Source organism: Acomys minous, assembly GCF_964271855.1.
Source record: "Acomys minous genome assembly, chromosome: 1".
Taxonomy (NCBI): domain Eukaryota; kingdom Metazoa; phylum Chordata; class Mammalia; order Rodentia; family Muridae; genus Acomys; species Acomys minous.
This window is the reverse complement of record NC_140483.1, coordinates 3,828,863-3,852,500: the sequence shown is the minus strand read 5'-3', so window position 1 is coordinate 3,852,500 and position 23,638 is coordinate 3,828,863. Positions and strand designations below refer to the sequence as shown.

General features: G+C 44.2%; 1 protein-coding gene across 2 annotated transcripts in view; it reads left to right on the top strand.

The window, feature by feature from the left end:
- The window catches only part of LPGAT1 (lysophosphatidylglycerol acyltransferase 1), a 74,014-nt gene that overhangs the window by 17,995 nt on the left and 32,381 nt on the right, over positions 1-23,638 (top strand). For both annotated transcript variants that reach the window (XM_084788614.1, XM_084788613.1), the window contains one exon: positions 22,314-22,432. In XM_084788614.1, coding sequence (XP_084644740.1) covers positions 22,314-22,432 — 119 coding nt within the window. The remainder of the gene's footprint in view (positions 1-22,313; positions 22,433-23,638) is intronic.

Below are 23,638 nucleotides of genomic sequence, written 5' to 3'. Positions count from 1 at the left end.
TCTCTGAAGAAATCTCCCTTCATATCTTCTGCCCATTTTAAATCAATTGCTATAGTTTGGATGTTGCTTCTCTCTCCACAGATTCATGTTTTGGGAGCTTGGACCCCAGAGTTAGTGGGAGGCACTCTTGTCCTGAATGGGGGCCTGAGAGTCCACCTTTGGAGAGGCTGATGCTTAGTAGGACACTATCTATCATTGTTTTGGAAGGGTTGCTTTGAAAGCCTGAGCTGGCTCCACCCTGCCCCTCTCACACTCTGTTTGCTGAAGTGATTGCTTTCTCCTGCTGTTGCAGCCCGTCATGAGGTAGCGCAGGGAAGGTGAGAGACTTGCCTGTACCATGCCGCTTGCATCTTCAGCCTCCAAAATGGTCAACATTTCCTTAATAAAGTGAGCCTGCCTCTAGTATTTTTTATATTAATACAAAACTGATGAATGCAAATTATAAGAATCCTTGGGCCAGGCATGGTGGCAAATGCCTTTAATCCTAGCGCGCAGGGGACAGAGGCAGACAGACCTCTGTGAGCCAGCCTGGCGTACATAGCAAGTTCTAGGCCAGAGCTACACAATGAGACCCTGTCTTTAAAAAAAGAAAACAAAACCCAAGATAATAACAAAACAAAAACTATAAATCTGGATACCTCATCTATTTTTCAATGCTTTATTGTATTTTAGTATTATGAAAACTTATTTCTTTTCTGTAAAGAATTTAGCTTTTATATTTAGTTTTGCAAACCATTTTGAGTTAATTTTTCTATGTTCAGAGAGGTAACAGAACATACTTTTTTTACTGTCTATCTTGACTATGCATATGTGGTGTGCATGGGTGTGGGTAGGTGTTTGCATGTGTGAGGAAGTGCATATGGGGGTTGACTTCAGGTGTCTTTTTGGTTTTCTTCTTTATTTACTGAGGCAGAGTCAGCTGTTGAACCTGGAACTCAATGATTCAACGAGTCTAGCTAGCCAGCTTGTCCTAGGGATTTCTCGGTCTCCACCTCCCAAGAGCGCTAAGATTGCAGGTAGGCCACCCACTCACCTAGCTTTTATGTGGGTGCCGGGGCTCCTGAGCGCGGCCTTCATGCTTGCATGGCTACTCCCCAGCACTCACTATTTATCTGGTTTTTCTCTCACCATTTCCTAGAGTGAATGATATTGATGTCTTATGAAAGATCAATTGATGATAGAGAAATGGATTTATTTTTGGATTCTCAGTTTTGTTCTGTGCTTCTGTCATTTTGCCTTGATTGCTGTGGCTGTAGAGTTAAGTTGGAGTATTAAATAGGTTTTGTTGGTGGTGGTTTGGTTTGGTTTGGTTTTTGAAACAGGGTCTTACTGTTGTGAGGTATTCCCCAGAGAAGATTGCTCGGACAAGGGTTTAAGCAAATAGGAGTCTCTATTAGCTGGCCAGCAACTATACTGGGTGTTCAGATTCCCACTGTAGCCCTGAGCTTTTAAGCACAAAGAACATGTCTGGGTTGACATAGTTCAGTTAACAAGAGCAGTTAGCAGAAGTGGAACTACAGAAACCAAAAAGCAAGGTTAATAAGTTAGATAATTTCCCAGATCTGTGTATGGGCTTTGATGTTTTTAATTTTTGGCAAGTGGTGCTGTCTATGTTCTGAGTTTTATAGCCTGAATGTCACTTCCGTCATGGAATCAGTTGTACTAAGGTCTGGGGTCCTGTTACATTATATAACTCTGGCTGTCCTAGAACTCACTGTATAGACCAGGCTGGCCTTGAACTCACTGAGATTTGCTTGCAGCTGTCTACTGGGATGAAAGGCGTGTTCCACCCATACCTTTCTTGGTTTGGTTTTGTTTTTTTGGGACAGGGTCTCAATATGTAGCTCTCTGGCATTCCTGGAAGTGTCTTAATTCTATAATGCACAATCATTCTGGATAACACAAACTGATTATCCCAGAACCCAGGAGGCTAAAGCCAGGCTAAGAATGAGACCTAAGTCCTGGCCTCTTGTTCATGGCAAATGCTGGACCAAACATAAACAGTTCCCTGTTTTTTGGTTTGTTTGTTTTTGTTTTTCAAGACAGGGTTTCTCTGTTTAACAGCTCTGGCTGTCCTGGAACTTGCTTTGTAGACCAGGCTAGCTTTGAACTCAGAGATCCGCCTGCCTCTGCCTCCCAAGTGTTAGGATTAAAGGTGTGCCACCACGCCCGCCTGGCTCTTAGTTTTTTATCTGCACTGCCAAGACTGAGTGGCTGGATGGCTGGATGTGGTCTTTGGGAAGGTGAAGGAAGGCATGAGCGCTGTGGAAGCCATGGAGCGCTTTGGGTGCAGGAATGGCGAGACCAGCAAGAAAATCGCCGTTTCCGACTGTGGGCAACGCTAATTCTTTTGGATGGCAGGCATCTTACCCACCGTACGATTTTAAGCGCCCCACCCCCACCCCCGGCATCTGCTCGCAGTTCGCAGTGTCTGTAACCTCTACTCTCACTGGAGTTCTTTGGGTTGCATATTGTCCTCATTGCCCTGCAAGCTTAGCTGGATTACAGAGTTATATTTATGATAATGAATAAAAAGTATAAATAGGAAGAAAAAAAGAACCCACCTTTTTTCTTATGTATGAGCGGCAAAGCTAATGGCGCGTGCTTTAACCCTAGCACTTGGGACACAGAGGCAGGTGGATGTCTGAGTCTAAAGAGCAAGTTCCAGGGCAGCCAGAGCTATACAGAGAAACCCTATCTTGAAAACCAAAAGCCAAACCAAAACGCACACACGCACGCGTGCGCGCACACACACACACACACATACACACTCCATTTGATGAGTTAGAATATTGAGGGTTTTTTGGGGGGAGTTAATATAGGTAATTGGGTTAAATGGCCCCTTCCTGTTCTCCTGAATGCAGTTGGGAACTGAAAAAGGAGTTACCTTCAGAAGACAGCTTTATGGAGTTGGCTTTTGCCAAGATTTGAACACAGATGGTCATGTGGCAAACACTTTCTTCCACTGAGCCAGCTTGCCAGCTTGAATTAGACTGATTTCTGCTAAAAACATTTTTTGAGAGATGTGGTGGTTTGAGTAGGAGTGGCCCCCAAGACTCACTTGCTGGAGTGGTGGCCCATAGGGAGTGGTGCACACCCTTGCTGGGTGTGGTAGCTCGCACCTTTAATCCCAGCACTGGAGAGGCAGAGGCAGGTAGGTCATTGTGGAGAGGCCAGCCTGGTCTACAAAGCAAGTCCAGGACAGCCAGGACTACAAGAGAAACCCTGTCTGGGGGGTGGGGGTGTGTGGCCTTGGAGGAAGTGTGTCACTGTGGGTGTGACACGGTGTATATGAGTCTCATACACTCAAGCTAGGCCTAGTATGGCATTCCTCGGCTCCTTCTCCAGCACTGTTTGCCTGCACGCTGCCATGCTTCCCCACAAGCTGATAATGGACTAAACCTCTGAACTATAAGCCAGCCCCCAAGTTGTGTGTCTCTTCACAGCAATAGAACTGACTAAGATGAGAGAATGGATGGCTTTGAAAATCATTTAGTATGAATTCTGCGTTTAAGAAGTTCCTGAGTTTCTTTTCTTTTTTCTTTCTTTTTTTAAGAGAGAGAGAGAGAAGTGAGTGCATAAGGTTGGGTAGATCGAGAGATGGGAGAAGCTGGCTTTTCTCTCTCTCTCTCTTTTTTTTTTTTTTTGAAAGAGAGAAAACAAAGTGGAGTACATAGGGAGAGGTGGGAGGAGTTGGGAGAGGGGGAAGCATGACCAGAATGTATTGCATAAAAAGCTGTTTAAGCCAGGCACGATGGCGCACGCCTGTAATCCCAGGACTGAAGGAGGCAGAGGCAGGTGGGTCACTTTGAGTTCTAGGCCAGCCTGGTCTACAAGGCGAGTAGGACAGTCAAGGCTACACAGAGAAACCCTGTCTTAAGAAAAAAAAAAGTTGTTTAACAATAACAATAAAATTATAAAAAGTTTTCTGAAAAGCAAAGGTCGGGCTGAAAAGATGGCTCAGAGGTTAAGAGCACTGCTTGCTCTTCCAATGGTCCTGAGTTCAGTTCCCAGCAACCACATGGTGGCTCACAACCATCTATAATAAGATCTGGTGCCCATACATTCAGACAAAGTACTATGTACATAATAAATAATTCTTAAGAAAGAAAGAAAGAAAGAAAGAAAGAAAGAAAGAAAGAAAGAAAGAAAGAAAAAGAAGAAAAAAGAAAAGCAACAGTCGGCGTAAACATATCAAGCCATCACACGGCTCCGTCTTTGAGAGCTGCTGACTCGGTGGTTAGGAGCACTTCCTGACTTCTTGAAAGGACATGCAGCTCCCAGCCGGCCGTGACTCCAGTCCCCAGTTCTGTTTGGTAGTAGGGGCTCCAACCCTCCTGGGCACCAGGCACCCACATAATACACAGACGTACATGTCAGCAAGCGTTCAGACATACATGTAAAATAAATAAATCTTAAAGAGATGAAAAGCAATCTAAATGAGTTTCTTGCAGAGAACAGGGTTAACTGGTATTAAATTGATTTGGCAGAATGAGGTATGTATTTTATGAATATGAAACATGTCATTTGGAATGTGTTAAGACTATGTAGATAGGATAGAATTTGGTTTTATATGTGAGAGATGGAGCTGAATGGCCCCTTTAAAATTTAATAATGACCTCAAGGCTGAAATGCTTGATACTATCAATATTAACTATAAACATTATTCATCTATGACAACGTAATGTCTATTTTAAGTAATAATCACTGTTATAAATAAATATTATATAAAGCATAGCATATGTGTTGAGAAAAATTGCCTTTTGAGTTAATATGAATTTGGATCCCATTACACACACTTCCTTATATTATTTTAAGTTAATCGTTAATTTCTCTGAGCTTGAGTTTGACCGTCTGTGAAAATGGAGGCTGTGATATTTGTTTCTTGTGAAACTTGAATATACAGTGAATAGCATGTTTAGTACTTAATTAATGAAAACTTTTTATTAACTTTATTTATACCTACAGTTACCCTTAGGGAAAGGAATATTTAAGTGAAATAGTTTTAAAAATCATTTTTTAGGGCTGGAGAGATGGCTCAGAGGTTAAGAGCACTAATGTCCTTCTAGAGGTCAGTTCCCAGCAACCACGTGGAGGCTCACAGCCATCTATAATGTGATCTAATGCCTTCTTCTGATGTGCAGGCATACATGTAAGCAGAATACTGTATACATAATAATAAATAAATCTTTTTTTAAAAGTATATTTTAGGATACTCAAGCTTAGCTAATAGTACATAGTGCAATAGAGTGCTTACTTAAACATAATAAGCTGTAGTCCTTCAATGATTTAAGTTTATGTTTGTAAATTCTGAAATACTTAAAGGCACTTTGTGTTTAATTGTATTTTAGCTAATTTATTTGTCCTGCTGTATCACACAGTGGCTGGGAGTACAAGCCGCTCCAGCCCTTGAGCTTACACACTGGTGTGGGAGACAGCAGCAGTTAAAATAACTAGCTAATCCTGGCTACACAAAGGCTCTAAAGCAGAGCAGAGGGCTGTGAAGTGTGCCGTGGAGAACACGGGGCTTAGTGGGGTCAGAAGGACGTGACGTTGGCAGTCTCGTATGGAATGCGCCACAGACTGTATGGGTGGAATAGAATTTGTGTGGAGTAAGTAAGAGAAAGTAGATGCTGGTCCACTGAAGCCAGGAGAAAGGTGTGTGTGTAAGGCGGAATGTTTGAGTGCAGGGGCGCCAGGCTAGCTGCACTGTGGAGGAGGGCCCGAGAGTGCCTGCAAGACCTGGGAACTCCTCTCCAAGAACCGCAGGGAAGGGTGAGATTGGAGTCTTACTTGCTCTTGTATACTCTGCTTGTTTTGTGGGGACGGAGTAGAGACACGAAAGTGTGGGACGAGGCAGGCCTCTCCAAAAGAGCCTTGCCGTACCCAAGTGGAAGCGGCAGCTGACTGGGGATGGCTGGGGAGTTGGAACCATGAGCTAGTTGGGGAGTTTTACAGGAGGGGATTGCCAGAACACAAAGGTGTGGGCGTGAGTGAGGCAGAGGGATGGGTAACAGGGATGCCACTGCGTGGATGGAGAGGCCCAGGGGAGGAGGAACTGAGAGGAAGATCAAAGCCTCCTCAGGCGCAGATGACGCAGCTCCAGTGCAGCAGTGGCATAGCTCTGGGTGTGCACTTTGGGACTCACAAGGACGGCTGAGCCAGAGAGTAAAGTGGGGAATTGTGAGGATTTAACCTTGTGGAACTGGGTAGGTCACCTAGGGCAGTGGTTCTCAGCGGTCCTAATGCAGCTGCTCCTGTTGTGCTGACCCCAACCATAAAATTATTTTCCTTGCTACTTCATAGCTGTAGTTTCGCTACTGTTGTGAATCTTAATATAAATATCTGTGTTTCTGGTGGTCCTAGGTGACCCCCCTGTGAAAAGGTTGTTCAGCCCCCCTACCCCCCTCAAGACCCACAGCTTGAGGACTGCTGACCTAGGGAAACAGTATTAAGGGAGGGAGAGTCTGGGACAGATAGAGCTCAGGACGGATAGGTGCCTAGAGACTGGGGAGGAGCCAGCAGAGCAGCAGTAGAAGGAAGCCTGGATTGAGAGTACAAGGGCCCAGTCAGTGAAGGGGGGGAGTGGGAGGTGGGTGCTGCTGACCGCTTCTGTCGAGTTTCTGTCTGTAAGGTGAGCCTAACATCTTTCACTGCCCTGGGCAAGAACAGTTTCCTTGGCGTGGTGGAATTGGAAAGTAGATTGGGCTGTGTTGGAGATGAGCGGGGTGGAGGTGGGGGGGTAGGGGTGAGGGGGCCTGGGGGGCCTGGGGGTGGGGGCGTGTGGGGGCTGTGGAAGGGATGAATGGAAACAAGCAGCTTGGCTGTGAAGCACTCAGCGGTGACAGCTGCAGAAGGGCACTCGGGCAGGAGAAGGCTCCTTGGCTGGCTTCCTTCCTTTCTATCTTAATTTCTTTTCTTTCCTTTATCTCCAGACAAGGTTTCTCTATGTAGTCTTGACTGTCCTAGAATTTGCTCTGTGGACCAGGCTGGCCAAGAACTCAGAGATCTGCCTGCCTCTGCTTCCTGAGTGCTGGGATTAAAGGCGTGCGCCACCATGCCTGACTCTTTTTTCCATTTAGAAATGGAAAATTCTATATTCCAACTGACTTTGGGTTATTCTTGATAGAACAAGGCTATTTACTCATACAGCTGTGTGCTAAGACACTACCCTTGGTGGAAGGTTGACTGAGAGAGTGTTAAGTGGCAGAGCAGAGCTGCCTGGAGCTTTGTGCTGTGCTCCTGCTCCAGGCTGCGAAGTGGTAAAGCTCCTCTCCCGCAGCACCCTGCATCTCCGCAGATGCGGTCCTGCACTTGCCTCTTCCACACCACACTCTGCCTCTCCAGGCTCCACTGTCTTGTGCTTGCTGAGCCTCTCTGGCATCTTCTCTGTAACTGCTTCCTAAGCATTGGGCTGAGTCTCTGCAGCCTACTGAGGGTCAGGACTCTACCTCAGTAAGCATCACTTGCAGACAAATAGTAATGACCTTGTAACTGTGTGTTAATGTTCCTCAGTATTTGTAGCTCCTTTTTTAAAAAAAAGATTTATTTATTTATTATGTATACAGTGCTCTGCCTGCCTGTATACACAGTGGGTTGGTGGAGTTTAAAGGGTTGGAACTGGGCTTTGCGTGAAGCCCATTACGCCATAAAGACACAGCACACTTCAGCTTTAGTTAAGGGACTAGTAATGTAATTACATGAGTGATCTTTGCTTTCGTTTTGAGGGGTCTATATATAGACTTGAGTTTTGGTCAGATTTGTGATATTTGTTTATGCTATTTTCTCTCAGGAGCAGTGTGTCTGATCCTTAGGTGTAAATAAAATTAACATGTGACTTGTGTCTTTTGGGGCTGTTTTAGACATTGAGAGAATATGGATGAAAGTGGTGCCAAATAGGAAAATTTTGCTAATATTCATTAGAACACAGTTTTTCATTTGGTCCTGGCCTAAAACTCAGTATGCAGACCAGGCTGGTCTTAAACTCATGGAGATCTGCACCACCATGCTTTGCTCTTATTTTTTTTTTTAATATTTATTTTTTTATGTATACAATATTTTGCCTGCATGCTGGAAGAGTGCACCAGATCTCATTATAGGTAGTTGTGAGCCACATGTGGTTGCTGGGAATTGAGCTCAGGACCTTTAGAAGAGCAGTCAGTGCTCTCAACCTCTGAGCCATTTCTCCAGCTCCCCCATGTAGCTTTTGCTGTCCTGTACTTTTTTGTTTTGTTTTGTCTTTGGCGACAGGATTTCTCTGTGTAGCCTTGGATGTCCTGGACTTGCTTTGTAGACCAGGTTGGCCTCGAACTCAGTGATCCACCTGCCTCTACCTCCCCAGTGCTGGGATTAAAGGCGTGCGCCACCACACCTGGCTTATGCTTTGCTCTTTATTTGGTCATATTCTTACTATGTTTTTTTTTTTTTTCCTTTCCTATGTTTCAGTTTTGGGAATGTGATCAAAGCCTCAAACCAGAAATACACTAACTCCAACTATGAATTTTCTTGTGTAGGATCTCTTAGGTATTTAGCTGGTGTGATTACACATGGTTTGCTGTCTGCTCTTTAATTTTAATGGCCTTCCCTAACTTGTCTAATTCAGAAATTGTACTCTTCCATACCACTTGGTCTCTTCCCTTCTGTTGTTCTCTTGTCTGTTGCTTCCTGTAGTTCATGACCTGGTGTTGAGGATGTTCATGTCTAGTAAGGCTGCTCCCAAGCCCACCCTTCCTCTCTCTGCTGCTGTGCTGCGGGACACCCTCCTATCAGAGCCACTTCCTTTGTCTGGGTTCCATTCCTTCCTGCTTTCCCAGGAGCCTTCCTTTGTCATTAATCTCGTCTTTAACTTTCATAAAAAGTCTTAAATTTCTAGTTATAATTCTGGGTTGCTTAGTGATGGAAAAGCTTGTTGATACACAAGGAACTTTGAAAAGTTAATGACACACAAGCCTGTATCACCTGAGCCAGTGGTCCTCAGCCTTCCTAACGCTGCAACCCTATAGGTGACACACAAGCCTGTATCACCTGAGCCAGTGGTCCTCAGCCTTCCTAACGCTGCAACCCTATAGGTGACACACAAGCCTGTATCACCTGAGCCAGTGGTCCTCAGCCTTCCTAACCCTACACAGTTCCTCATGTCATGGTGACCCCCAACCATAAAATCATTTTTGTTGCTACTTCATAACTGTCATTTTGTTACTGTTAAGAATTGTAATGTACATATTTTTGGAGATAAAGGTTTGCCAACGGGGGTCAGGACCCACAGGTTGAGAATTGCTGACCTAAGCTATATAATAATAAAACTTCTTCATATATATGACTCAGGATTGGCTGAACTTCATTATATAAAACATAACTATCCTCTTTTTTAAAGCGTGTATATGTTCATGCCTACTTGCCTGTATATGCACCACATATGTGCAAGTGCCTAGGCAAGCCAGAAGAGAATGTCAGGTCCCCTGACACTGGAAATACAAATGGTTGTGAGCTGTGTGATGAGGGAGCTGGGAATTAAGCTTAGGTGCTCTGCAAGAGCAGCCAGTGCTCTTAAATACCGAGCCATCTCTCTAGCCCCATAACTTACTCTGAAAGAATTGGAAGCATAGCACCTAAGCCGAGCTGCAGTCTAGTCCTCCTGTAGTCTGGGCCCTGGTGACCAGGAATATAGCTGTAGAGCTGGGAGCTGGAAAAACACTCCAAAACAGAGCCATCCCCAGAAGCCAGAAAAGGAGCAAGTTGAGACCTCCTGTTCCCACCTGCGCCACTTTCCCCCATACAACGCCCTATCTTGTGTCCCCCACGAGGCCCACTGCTGCCAGCCACAAAGCTGGCAGTCTATGCTCAGGTTCATCAATCCCTCTGTCCTCTACCAACTGTGAGCACAACTGGTGACTCTGCCACTAGGCTCCGGTAATGGTGGTGGAGGAGGTGGAAGTGGTTGTAGAAAATATAAAATATCTAATATTGTTTATTATTAAATATCTATAATTATTATCTAACTCACTGTCATAATCAATAGAGACACAGACACCTGTAGTGTTTTAGAATAGCCTTGTTTTATCTGGGACTGGGCAGATATTAACCCTCTAAACTACCCTTAGCACTCCTAGCCCCATTCCAGTCTGGACTGCATCCCTCCATCCATGCCAAGCCATGTGCTTCTCTCCAGGCTAACCCATCCTGACCTCTTCTTCCTATTCCTCTCGTACCTCTCTCCTCTCTCTCTCTCTGCCTCATGGTGCCCCCACCCCAGGCCTTTGAACCTCAAACTCTGCCTGTCTCTTCTGCCGAATCCCAAGCTTCAGCATTTTTTACTAACCAATCACCTTTAAATAGGTAGAGCAAGGTTTACAGGACAAGGACAGGTGTGTGTGGGAATGTGTTTGTCTGGGCAGCAAACAGACCTTGGGGGCCAGTAATTAGCATCAGAACACCTAGCACCAGACCAACCCCAACAGGTGCTTATGAAGACAACGGGCTGTACGCTAAAGAGAATTCATTTATTGTTATAAATTCTACTCTTTTAAGCTTGACTAAAATATGTATAGGAAAACTTACAAGATAATTTTTTTATAAATGCTTTTGATCCAGTTGGTAAATTCATAAACAAACTTGAAAGATTTTAGACGTGAATCACTTACAGACTGATAGAATACCAAAGAATGCGCAGAAGTAACAGCGCAAATGAACTACACTGGTGGCCTGAAGACAGAAAAGTCAGTGAAAATAGAGTGACTCTTAACAAAAGACACATAATTTATGAAACCAACTTCAAATAAAACTAATGAAGAACAAATGTAAAACACCAATGCCAAGAGCAAGAGGGAATCTGTCACGACTGATACCATGGACAGGTCATCAGAGACACCAAACACTGAAAAAACAGAAAAGCTTATTCCTATTAAATAAACTCACTTTATACATAAGGATGTCCTTTCTTTCCTTCCTTCCTTCTTTCTTTCTTTCTTTCTTTCTTTCTTTCTTTCTTTCAGACATTTTGAATGGTCCAGGTGATTTTATTAGAATATCCTTCTAAACATTTGTTTTGTGTAGGGTGAGAGATAAGTATCTAGTTTCATTCTTCTGCATGTATCTGTCCAGTTTAACCAGTATTATTTTCTTGAAGATGTTGTCTTCTCTCCGGGGTTTGTTGTTGGCCTCCTTGTCAATAATCAGATGGCTGTAGGAGTCTGGGGCCTCAACCCTTTTCCATTGATCAGTATGTCTGTTTTCATTCCAGTACCATGATGGTTTTATTGCTATAACTCTGTAATATGATTTGAAATCTTGAATGGTAATAACCCGTTAGCAGTTCTTTTATTATTTGGGATTATTTTGTTTATATGGGTCTTTGTGTTTCTAGGTGAAATTTAAGATTTTGTTCAATTTCTATGAAGAATTACGTTGGAATTTTGATAGGAATTGTTAACTGTGGCTTGCCTTTGGTAGAATGGCTGATTTTTACAGTGCTCGGCCTACCAATCTATGGGCACGGGAAGTGCCTTGGTCTGCTTTCTATCACTGTGAGACAGAGAACATGACTAAAGGCAACCTGAGGAGGGCAGGCCTTATTTCATCTTATAGTTGTAGTCTGTCATGAAGGGAAGGCAGGGCAGGAGTAAGATTTATTTTGTTTTAATTATGTATATGTGTGGGGGTGCATGCCTGTGCAGGACAGGGGTTGAGTCCCCATGAAAGTGGAATTACAGGGATTGGGAGCCCCACTCCCAGGTGGATGTGAGGAACCGAACTTGGGTCTCTACAAGAGCAGCAAGCATGTGTAATTACTGAGCCATTGCTCCAGCCCCTTAAACTGGTGGTTTTCAGCCTTCTTAATGCTGGGACCCTTTAAAATAGTTCCCCAAGTTGTGGTGACCCCCAGCCATAAAATTATTTTTGTTGCTACTTCATAATTAATTTTGCTAGTGTTATGGATTGTGATGTGAATAGCTGATTTGCAGACTATCTGATATTCTGCCCCTGGGAAAGGGCTGTCAGCCTCCCTCAGCCCTGAGAGGGGTCGTGGCCCCAGGTGAAGAACCACTACTTCAAATGGCTGTTTGAAGGTAGATTTTCTACTTTGTATTTTAATTTTATTGTAATTTAGGTTATAAAATATTTGTAATCTTTATTATGAATATATAGATTAGCCTATAACTAAGTCATTTGCAAAGTTGTTTACTTTTATTTTCATACAATTTTCCCAAGACACAGTAATTTTTTTCCTGTGCTTACTTTGTATGTGTGTATACACAGTCATATGCACGCATAACCACTCCCTTGCTTGACCTTTTTTCCTTACCAGTCTGCTGTCCTACCGTGGTTTTTTTGTTTTGTTTGTTTTGTTTTGTTTTTGAGACAGGGTTTCTCTTGCAGTCCTGGCTGTCTTGGACTCGCTTTGTAGACCAGGCTGGCCTCGAACTCAGAGATCCACCTGCCTCTGCCAAGTATTGGGATTAAAGGCATGCGCCGCCATGCCCGGCCCTCTGTGTATTTTTGTTTGCGTGTTTGTCTGATGTCTGCCTGTGCAGCATGTGTATACAGTACCCTCAAAGGCCAAAGAATGTCTCAGGTCTACTGGAAATGGAATTATAGACAGTTGTGAGCAGTCATGTGGGTGCTAGGAATTGAACCCAGGTCCTCTGGAAGAGCAGCCAGTGCTCTTACCTGCCGTCTCTCCAGCCTCGGTTCATGAGTTCCTGAGCTGCTTTCCCACAGCTACCCCTGAGGACTGTGTTCTCGTGCCCTATCTGTTCTGCCTGTAACCTGTATTCGGATGTAAGCAGTGGAGCTGTATCACACCACACAGCAGATCCACTTAAGAGGTTTATTATGCAAGTACAGAGACAGTCTCCCTGGAGACACAGGAGAGAAAGAGAGGGAATGGGAGGCGTCCCTTTACATGCTGCCTAGCCCAGGCTGCACACGTGGCTTAGGGGCCTGAGGCCTGCTGGCGGGCAGTGACGTGTTTCCAGTGACATGCTTCTGGAGTGGCTTTAGTGTTGCCTGCTTTCCCACCGTCATCAGGGCCATTAGGGGTGGCTGTATTTTTGCCTGTTTACGAACAACCTGAGCTGCTGAGAACGTGTTTTCCATGCTTGGTTAATAACAATTCTTAGGGTTTCCGTTGCTGTGAAGGAACACCATGCAACCAAAAAACCAAGCTGGGGAGGAAAGGGTTTATTTGGCTTTCACGTCTACATTACTGCTCATCACCAAAGGAAGTCAGGACAGGAACTCAAGCGAGGCAGGAGCTGATACAGAAGCCATGGAGGGGTGTTACTTACTGGCTTGCACAGCCTGCTTCCTCATAGAACGCAGGGATGGCAGCACCCACAACAGGCTGGGCCTCTGCATCAATAACTAACTGAGAAGCTGCCTCACAGCTGGATCTCATGGGGGTGTTTCCTCAGCTGAGGCTCCTCCTCTCCAATGACTCTAGCTTATGTCAGAGTGACACACACAGCCAGCCAGTACAGACTCCCAAAGTGATGTGTCCAATTATCTCAATGGAACAATCAATTATATCTCATTATTTTTTTACAGTATGTTTGAGCATTATTAATGACTAAAGTACAGGGTGGTAAGTGAATGTGTAGTATCAGTGTCCTGGTTGTTGTTTTGTTTTGTTTTTTGTTAGCCTGGCACAATCTTTGACAAATCTTGGAAAAAGAAATCTTGATTGAGAAAATGCCTCCAAAAGACTGGCCTGGAGGCAATCTGTGCATTGTTGTCTTAATGATTGATGCGATGGCCTAGTTCACTGTGGGATGTGCCGCCCCTGCAGGATGAGGGCTGGAGAGATGGCTCAGCACGTAAGAGCGCTGCCCTTCTTCCAGGGCACCTGGGTTTGAATCCCTCACCACATATTGGCTCCCAATCATTTATAACTTCAATTCCAGGGAATTTGACAACCTCCTCAGGCCTCTGATTGCACTTGCATCACATGTGTACACACACACACACACACACACACACACACACACACACACACGAAGAAAGCAACTGAGGAAGCCAGGAATAAGCCAGAAGCAGCATCCTCCATGGTTCTGCCTCATTTCCTGCCCTGACTTCCCTCAGCAATGGAGTGAGAGTTGTGAACTGAAATTTCTTTCTCCTCAAGTTAGCAGCAGACACCTAAGGCAGACGCTCAGCCAGCAGGTCCAGGTCCTCTGAAGGGTGCTTCAGAATGCACAGCAAGCAGCCTTTCCTCTCCATGCTGATTCCACTTTGCTGGTCAGAACAATGGCTTCAGAGTCATTGGTTTTTCTGGGCATTCTTTGTTGTTTGCTGGTGTCGGACAGGATCTTGCTATGAAGGGAAGCGTGTGTGGGGTATTGTTGATCCTCAGCTTTGTTCTTAAAACTAAACCAGTTTCTGTCCAGTTTTTTATTCAGTTAACCTTCATTTCCTTTGGCAGCATTGGGCTGTCCTAGTCTCTTTTTTTTGCTGTGAAAAACAAAAATCACCATGACCAAGGCAACTCTTATAAAAGAAAGCATTCAATGGGGGGGGGGGGCTCAGTCCTTTATCATCACAGCAGGGGACATGGCAGCAGAAAGAACAAACTGGGCCTAGTTTTGAGACCTTAGAGCCCACTCCCGATGACACACTTCCTCCAAGAAGGCCACACCTCTTAGTCCTTCTCAAGTAGTGTGGCTCCCCGGTGACTAAGTGTGCAACACAGGGTCCGTTCTTAATTAGACAACCTAGGGTCCTGGCCCAATTTCTTTTTGAAAATTCATTTCACTAAACAATAATGTTAGAGTATTTTTCTTTAAATTACAATTTAAGAACTGGCAAATACCCCTACCCAGATCTAGCCAATGGACAGAACATTCTCCAGTTGAGTGGAGAGTGGGGTCTGACTTTCACAGGAACTCTGGTGCCCCGTATTTGACCATGTCCCCTGGAGGGGGAGGCCTGGTGGCACTCAGAGGAAGGACAGCAGGCTACCAAGAAGAGACTTGATACCCTATGAGCATATACAGAGGGAAGAAGTCCCCCTCAGTCACAGTCATAGGGGAGGGGAATAAGGGGAAAATGGAAGGGAGGGAAGAATGGGAGGATACAAGGGATGGGATAACCATTGAGATGTAACAAGAATAAATTAATAATAAAAAAAAAAGAACTGGCAAATATATGTAGCTTCTGTATAATTCTGTCCCTTGGTGAAGGTACTATTATATTGTTGGCCTTAGGATAGTGAAAACATAGTTGTGTCCAACATAAAATAGAATACACAAATTAATAGAATAAATAGATAAATAATAGAAATAAAGCAGTTTTTATCTTGAGTTTGTTAGTCACTTAATTTTCCAACAGTGATTTTTTAAAAGATTTATTTATTTATTATGTATACAGTGTTTGCCTGCATGTACACCTGCACACCAGAAGAGGACACCAGATCTCATATAGATCTGTGAGTCACCATGTGGTTGCTGGGTTGAACTCAGACCTTTGGAAGAGCAGCCAGTGCTCTTAACCTCTGAGCCATCTTTCCAGCCCCTCCAACAGTGACTCTTGAAAAGTATATTCTAAAAGAAATTACTACTAGCCAGGCACAGTAACACACACCTTTAATCCTGTCATTCTGGAGGCAGAGACAGGCAGATCTCTGAGTGCTATGTTGCACCAATTTCTTGATACAAAGGTAGCCAGCCACATTTTCTTCTTGCCCTTGGTGTGTGAGTTTTGGTAAATTGATATGTATATATCTAAAAGTGCTCTCACCATATATCTACAGATGCCGTTGCACTCCTTATCTTCCTGACTCAGCCTCCCAATAGCTTGGATTATAAGTGTGTGGCTATCTTAACTGTTTTTTAAGATTTATTCAATTTTATTATTTATATATATCGAGTTTTAATCTTCTTGTATGTGTGTGTGCTATTTGCATGCCTGGTGCCTGTAGAAGCTAGAAGAGGGTGTTGGATCCCCTCAAACTGAAATTACAGCCAGTTTTTAGTCACCATGTAAGCTCTATGAACCAAATGCAGATTCTTGGCACGGATGCCAAACGCTCTCAACCCCTGAGCCGTCTCTCCAGCCCCCATCTTCACTACTTTGACGATTGCTCTTTGGGGCCATTGAGCTGGCTTAGTGAGTAAGGCCCCTACCGCTGAATCTGACAATTCCCAGGGCCCATACAGTAGAAGGTGGGAACTAATCCCCACAGCATTGTATGTGTGTGTACACACACACATTAAGTAAATATTTAGGGCTGGAGAGATGTCTCAGCCATTAAGAGCACTGGTTGCTCTTTGAGAGGTCCTGAGTTCAATTCCCAGCACCCACATGGTGGCTCACAACCATCTGTAATGTGATCTGATGCCATCTTCTGGCCTGCAGATTGAACACTCAAATACATAAAATAAATAATTAATCTTAAAAAATAAATATGTAAATAGTTTTTAAAAGTAAAAGAAAAACTAAAGAGTATATTTTGATGTTATTAAGTGTATTCACATTGGTGTGTAAGCAAGTCTCCAGTATTTTTCATCTTGAAAAACTGAAGCTATATAACTGAGCTCCTTATCAGTAGGTTTTCTGTCTGCAGGTTAAGTCAACTTCTGTCTTTTTATTTCTCCTGAACAGTGCGGTAGTATCGTCTTTACATAGTGTTTGTATGGCTATATATTGTGTTGTCTAGAAATGACTTAGAGTGTATATGAGGACGTGGAAGTCGTATGCAAGTACCCTGTCACTTTTATAATGAACTGGGGCATCTACAGCCTTCAAAACCCTTCTGCAGCCAGTCTGCCATAGAAAAGCAGGGTCAGCCATGTCCTTTAAAGAACAGTTTTTCTTGGCTCAGTCCCTAGCAACCACAAATCTACTTCCTGTTTGTTCACGTCTAAAGTTTGCAATGTAAGCAAAAGTGAGTGTCTTAGTCGCTGTTCTTTGCTGTGAAGAGACATTATAGCTAAGGCAACTCTTCCAAGAGAAAGCACTTAACTGGGGGATTGCTTACAGTTTTAGAGGTCTAGTCCATTTTCATGATGGCAGGGAGCGTGGCGGCACACACGGCCCTGAGCAGTGCCTGGGAGAGCTACATTCAGGCACTGGCCAAGAGGGAAAGCTAGAGACACAGGGCCTGTCGTGGGCTTCTGAAACGTTAAAGCCCACCCTCAGTGACACACTTCCTCCTGCAAGGCCACAACTTTGTAGTCTTTTAATCCTTCTCAAGCAGCGGCACTCCCTGATGGTGAAGCATTTAAATATACGAGCCTGTGGGGACCATTCTTTCTCAAGCCACCACATATGTGGGTTTTGTGGTTTTGTGCGGGGGGGGGGGGGGGGGGGTAGGGTTGTTTTTGTTTTTAAAGAGTACCACACTGGGGAAATGGCTCAGTGGATAAAGCACTTGCTGGACAAGCATGAAGACTAGAGTTCAGGTCTCTAGAAACGCATGGAAAAAGCCAGACAGATAAGAGGGTCCCTGGGACAAGATGGCCACTTAGACTGGCTAGATTTAGAGAGCTCCAGGTTCAGGGGAGACCTTGCCTCAATAAATAAAATAGGGAACGATCAAGGAAGACAATGAATTCATGTTCACACACACACCAGACAGACTCATGCACACACGCACATAACATGTGCCCACGCCTCCTCCCAGCAGAGAATCAGCTAGTGAGCTGTCACCTGAGCTGAGCTGGGAGCTGGAGCTCCTGAAATTTTTAAGAGGCGTGGCTTTTTGGATTCCACCTCTCTTTTAAAGAAACAAATGACATCATCTCCTAATGTAGCTTCTCTAGTACGTTAATTAAAAGCTTACATAAAAACATATAATTATAGACACTAAGTTATTTTTATATGAATAATAGCATCTAATAGAATAATTGCAACACCTTAATTCAGTGGGTACCACAACTTAGTGTATGATGGCCCTGCTGGAAATTTCTTTAGCACAGAAGTTTAACATTGCTAATATGAAAGGAAAGGCACCTTGCTTGACTGGTTTCATTAGGAGAAAAAAATTAATAGCACCTTTTTCTCAAATGAACACATATGAAGAAATCTACCATACTATAAGAACTTTGCGTGTGCTGGGGTAACAGGAAGTGGTGAGTGAAAGAGAGGGGAGCCAGGCCTGTGGAAAGGATGCCTCTGGCCTCCCCTTCGTGTGTCACCTGGGCATGTGACCCATAGCAGGTGTCAAGTCCTTGTAATGGAGATGGTGAAAGTGAGCAGTCAGCCTCTGCCTGTTCTCACCAACATCTGAGGGACGTGGGAGCCTCTCTGTAGAATTCTGATTGTTGAAAACTGATGCTCAATTTTATTGTTTCCTGTAAACCTACCTTTCCTTAGAATGTACAAGTGAATTCTGATGCAGTGTTTTTCTACCCAGTCATTTTACACTAATGTAATTAGATTTCTTCCTTTAAAATGAAAATATATAGTTTTGAGATACTTAGAGATTTTCTTGTACAGTAAAATGAAAGAGACTAGGAGTTCTAATAATGACTGGTATTGATAGTCTAGAATTCAATGTGTTAAGTAACATGCAATAAGCCGGGCGTGGTGATGCATACCTTTAATCCCAGCACTCGGGAGGCAGAGGCAGGCAGATTTCTGTGAGTTTGAGGCCAGCCTGGTCTACAAAAGCGAGTCCGGGACTGCCAGGGCTACACAGAGAAACCCTGTCTCGGGGGGGGGGGGGGGGGGAAGTAGCATGCAACTTTATTCCTTCTTTAGTTGATTCAAAGATATAGTAGAAAGCCACTAACTTAAGGGCTGGGAATGTAGCTTAGTGTTAAATCACTCCCTACCGTGCAGAAAGCGTGGGTTCTATTACCAGGGCCTTGAACATCTCAAGCTTTCTGTTCTATATTCTTTAAACACTGATCAATCGCCTTTAATGCCTAATGGGTGAGGTTTTTTTTCCTTTCACACACTAAGCAAGAAAGCAGTTCCTCAGTGGGAGCCAGCTAGGTGTCCCCTAAGTTCCAACGCCCTTTATTTGGAAGTAGCATCAGATGTCATAGATCAGGGAATCAATTAATCCCCAAGAATGCCTGCCCCACAGATGTCAGTCATAGATGTATTGTTTTGTTTTGTTCTTTTGTTTTTTGTTATTTATTTGATCTCTTTACAGCCTGATCCCAGCCCCCCCACTCCTCCCAGTTCTCCCTCCCCTCATTCCTTACTCTTTTTCTTGGAGAAGGGGAGGCCCCCAAGGATCAACCCACCAGGGGCCCTCGAGTCACTGCAGGACTAAGCACGTCCTCTCCCACTGAGGCCTGACAAGGCAGCCCAGCTAGGGGAAAGGGATCCAGAGGCAGGCAACAGAGTCAGAGACAGCCCCAGCTCCCATTATTAGGGAACCCACATGTTGAGCACACTACACAGCTGCCACGTATGTGTAGGGGTCTAGATCCAGTCTATGCATGCTCTTTGGTTGGTGGTTCAGCCTCCGTGAGGCCCCATGGGCCCAGGTTAGTTACTCTGTAGGTCTCTTGTGGTGTCCTTGACCCCTCTGGCTCCCTCCAGCCTTCCTCCTGCTCTTCCACAGAACTCCCTGAGCTCCACCTGTTGTTTTGCTGTGGGTCTCTACATGTTTCCATCAGCTGCTGGATGAATCCGCTCAGAAGACAGTTGTGCTAGGCTCCTGTTTGTATCATTAATAGTGACAGGGGCTTCCTCTCTCCCACAGGGTGGGTCTCAGGTTGGGACAGTCATTGGTTTGCCATTCCCTTAGTCTCTGCTCCATCTTTACCCCTGCACTTGTTGCAGGCAAGACAAATTTTGAGTCTAAGGTTTTATGTGTGGTGTCCCCCTCTCTCCACCGGAAGTCCCACGTGGCTACAGGAGGTGGCCCCTTCAGGCTCTTAACCCCCACTGCTAGAAGTCTCAGCTAGGGTCACCTCCCATGGACTTCCAGGAACTTCCCCTATGCCAGAGATGCCCCTCACCACCAATTTCCGCTCCCTCTTCTGGTTCCCCCACCCTCCCCTGCTCTCCACACACCTGATCCCCACCCCATTATCCACCTCACCCCCTCGCCCACCCAGTTTCCTTCCTCCATCTACTTCAGATGTCTGTTTCCTGTTCTGAGTAAGATTCAGCATCTTCCCTTGGGCCCTCCTTGGCAGCTTTGGGTCTGTGGATTGTAGTATGACTATCCTGTGGTTTATGGCTAATATCCACTTATAAGTGAGCACACATCATGACTGTCTTTCTGGGTCTGGGTTACATCACTTAGGATGATCTTTTCTAGTTCCATCCATTTGCCTGCAAATTGCATAGTTTCCTTGTTTTTAATAGCTGAGTAGTATTCCATTGTGTAAATGTACCACATTTTCTTTATCCATTCTTGAGTTGAGGGACATCTAGCTTACTTCCAGATTCTGGCTATTACAAATAAAGCTGCTGTGAACATAGTTGAACAAATGTCCTTGTGTGGTGGAACATCTTTTGTGTATATGTCCAGGAGTGGTATAGCTGGGTTTTGAGGTAGAGCTATTTCCAGCTTTCTTTTTTATTTTATTTTATTTTATTTCTTTTTTTAGTTTTTCAAGACAGAGTTTCTCTTTGTGTATCCCAGCTGTCCTGGACTCACTCTGTAGACCAGGCTGGCCTCGAACTCACAGAGATCGGCCTGCCTCTGCCTCCCAAGTGCTGGGATTAAAGGCGTGAGCCACCCCACCCGGCTAGTTCCAGCTTTCTGATAAATCTCCAGCTGGATTTCCACAGTGGTTGTACAAGTTTGCATTCCCACCAGCAATGGAGGAGTGTTTGCCTTCCTCCACATCCTCTCCAGCAGGTGCTGGCACTTGAATATTTTTATCTTAGCCATTCTGGTGCAAGATGGAATCTCAGAGTCATTTTGAGTTGCATTTCCCTGATAACTAGGGACACTGAGCATTTCTTTGTTTCTTGGCCATTTGAGATTCCTCTGTTGAGAATTTTCTGTTTAGCTCTGTGCCCCATTTTTAAATTGGGTTATTTGTTTCTTGAGTTCTTTATATATTTTGTATATTAGCCTTTTGTCAGATGTAGGGTTGGTGAAGATCTTTTCCCAGTTCCGTTGGCTGTTGTTTTGTTCTGTTGACAGTGTCCTTGGCCTTCCAGAAGCCTTCCAGTTTCATGAGGTCCCATTTATTAATTGTTGATATTAGTGTCTAAGCTGTTGGTGTTCTGTTCAGGAAGTTGTCTCCTGTGCCATGAGCTTCAAGGCTTTTCCCCCAGTTTCTATTCTATTAGATTTAGTACATCTGGTTTTATGTTGAGATCTTTTGTCTACTTGGACTTGAGTTTTGTGTAAGGTGATAAATATGGATCTATTCACGTTCTTGTACAAGCAGACATTCAGTTAGACCAGCACCATTTGTTAAAGATGCTTTCTTTACCCACCGCCCCATTATATAGTTTTGACATCTTTGTCAAAAATCAGATGTCTGTGGGTCTGTGGGTTTACTTCTGGGTCTTCCATTTGACTCCATTGATCAACTTGTCTCAGGCCATTTCCCTTGTCTGTTTTTATGCCAAGACCATGTGATTTTTATTACTATTGCTCTTTTTAACCTGACTGGTTGCTCTAAATCAGGATCCCACAACACTTTTCTCAGGGTCAGTTAATTTGCTCAAGTGGCTCAGAACTCAGGAGAGTTTATTGTAGAGGATATTACAAAGGATCCAGATGAAGAGAAAGGCAGGACAGGGTCCAGGGGGAAGAGCCTAGAGCCCCCTAAGAACTTCCCCATGTGCAGCCCTCACAACCCTGTCCTTTTATGACCGTAAAGAGACTGTTGCATGCCAGATGTTAACAGGATGGGTGGTAAAACCCTGAGAGGCTTGTCTGTGCAGCTGTGTGCCAAGACTTCTTCTGAAGCGTCCTACTGTCTGATAGACAAGGTTCTGTCACCTGCCCTAGGGATGCAGGTTCTGAGTGAAAGACCTTACACAATAACCATAGTCTTACACCATAATAGCTCTGTTGGTAATGTAGTTTAGGGGGTTTGTAAATAGTAATACTCTAAATGTTTTTGCCATGAATGTTTATCTTTGTATCAGAATTTCAAAATCTATTTTCCTGTTGGTAAACATCTAAGTTGTAATAAACATCTTTTGTACCTATATTTTTAATTATTTGGACAATGTAGGACAAATTAAAAATATCACTTTATATTTTAGTGGCTATTTTGGGACTCTAAAATGTTGTCAACATTGGGAGTTTTACAGGAAATAAACCTAGTTTCAAACATATCAGCTAGGAGACAGCGTTAATGTCTACTCTTTTTTTTTCTAACAAAAAGTTTCTAGTCACGTAAGCATCTTTAAAATGACAGTTTTGAAATGTTTTGTTCTTACAGTGATGGAATGGGGGGAAGATATTAAAGCAATCTCTAAAGATGAAGCAGTGATGTTGGTGAACCACCAGGCAACTGGAGATGTGTGCACACTGATGATGTGTCTGCAGGACAAAGGACCGGTAAGTTTCCTCAGTGCCCAGGTGGAGATTCTGCAGGGATGGACATAGAAGCATTGACTCAAGTATCTCACTGTCTTTTAAAACATCACTGTAGATTTAATATGAAAAAATATGTGATTCTTGGTCATCCCAGGAAACGAAATTAAAGACTTTAAAACATAAATTAGTAGGATAGTGAGTGGCTACTGTTGATAAGCCAGTGATTTTAAAAAAAAAAGGACCACTGGAGGAAAGTTAGGGAACTTCGGGAACAGAGGGAGCCTGACCATGTTTGCTGCAGTGTACTCCTGAACAGACAGGCAGGGAAGTCCCTGGGAGCAGACGCTAAGACGAGGAACTGGCTTTCACATGAGTGCTGAGAATCAAACTCAAGTCCTCATGGTTGCATGATGTCTGAGTCACCGTTCCCATGCTGTGAAGAGACAGCATAACTAAGGCGACGTTATAAGAGAAAACAGTTAGCTGGGGGCTTGCTTACAGCCTCAGAGGTTTAGTCCGTTATCATGGTGGGATGCATAGGGCATGCAACAGGCACCGGAGCAGCAGCTGAGAGTTGAAAGAGCTCAGTGACACACTTCCTCCAGCAAGGCCACACCCCCGAGTCCTTCTAATCCTTCAAACAGTGCCTCTTTCCGGTGACTAAGAGTTCAAATATGGGGACAGAGGCCATTCGTGTTTAAACTGTCACACATGGTGTACTGGCTTGTTGTGTGTGTCAGGTTGACACAAACTAGAGTCATTAGACAGGGAGGAGCCTCAGCTGAGGAAACGCCTCCATGAGATCCAGCTGTGAGGCATTGTCTCAACCTGTGATCAGTGGGAACCATTGTGAGTGGGGCCATCCCTGGGCTGGTGGTCCTGTGTTCTATAAGGAAGCAGGCTGAGCTAGCCAGTGAGCAGCAGCACCCACCATGGCCTCTGCCTCAGCCCCTGCCTCCAGGATCCCATCCTGTTTGAGTTCCTGTCATTAATAATGAACAACAACATAGAGGTGTAAGCCAAGTAAACCCTTCCCTCCCCTACTGTCTTTTGGTTATGGTGTTTCATCATAGCAATAGAAACTCTAAGACCCTGCATTGTCTACCTGAGCAGCTTTCTCAGTTTTTATTTATATATATGTACTTTTTAATCAATTCAGTCTAGTAAAGATAATGGTTGTTTCACTAAAAAATTATGGCAGGAACTGTTTTCTTTGGGCTTTTATGT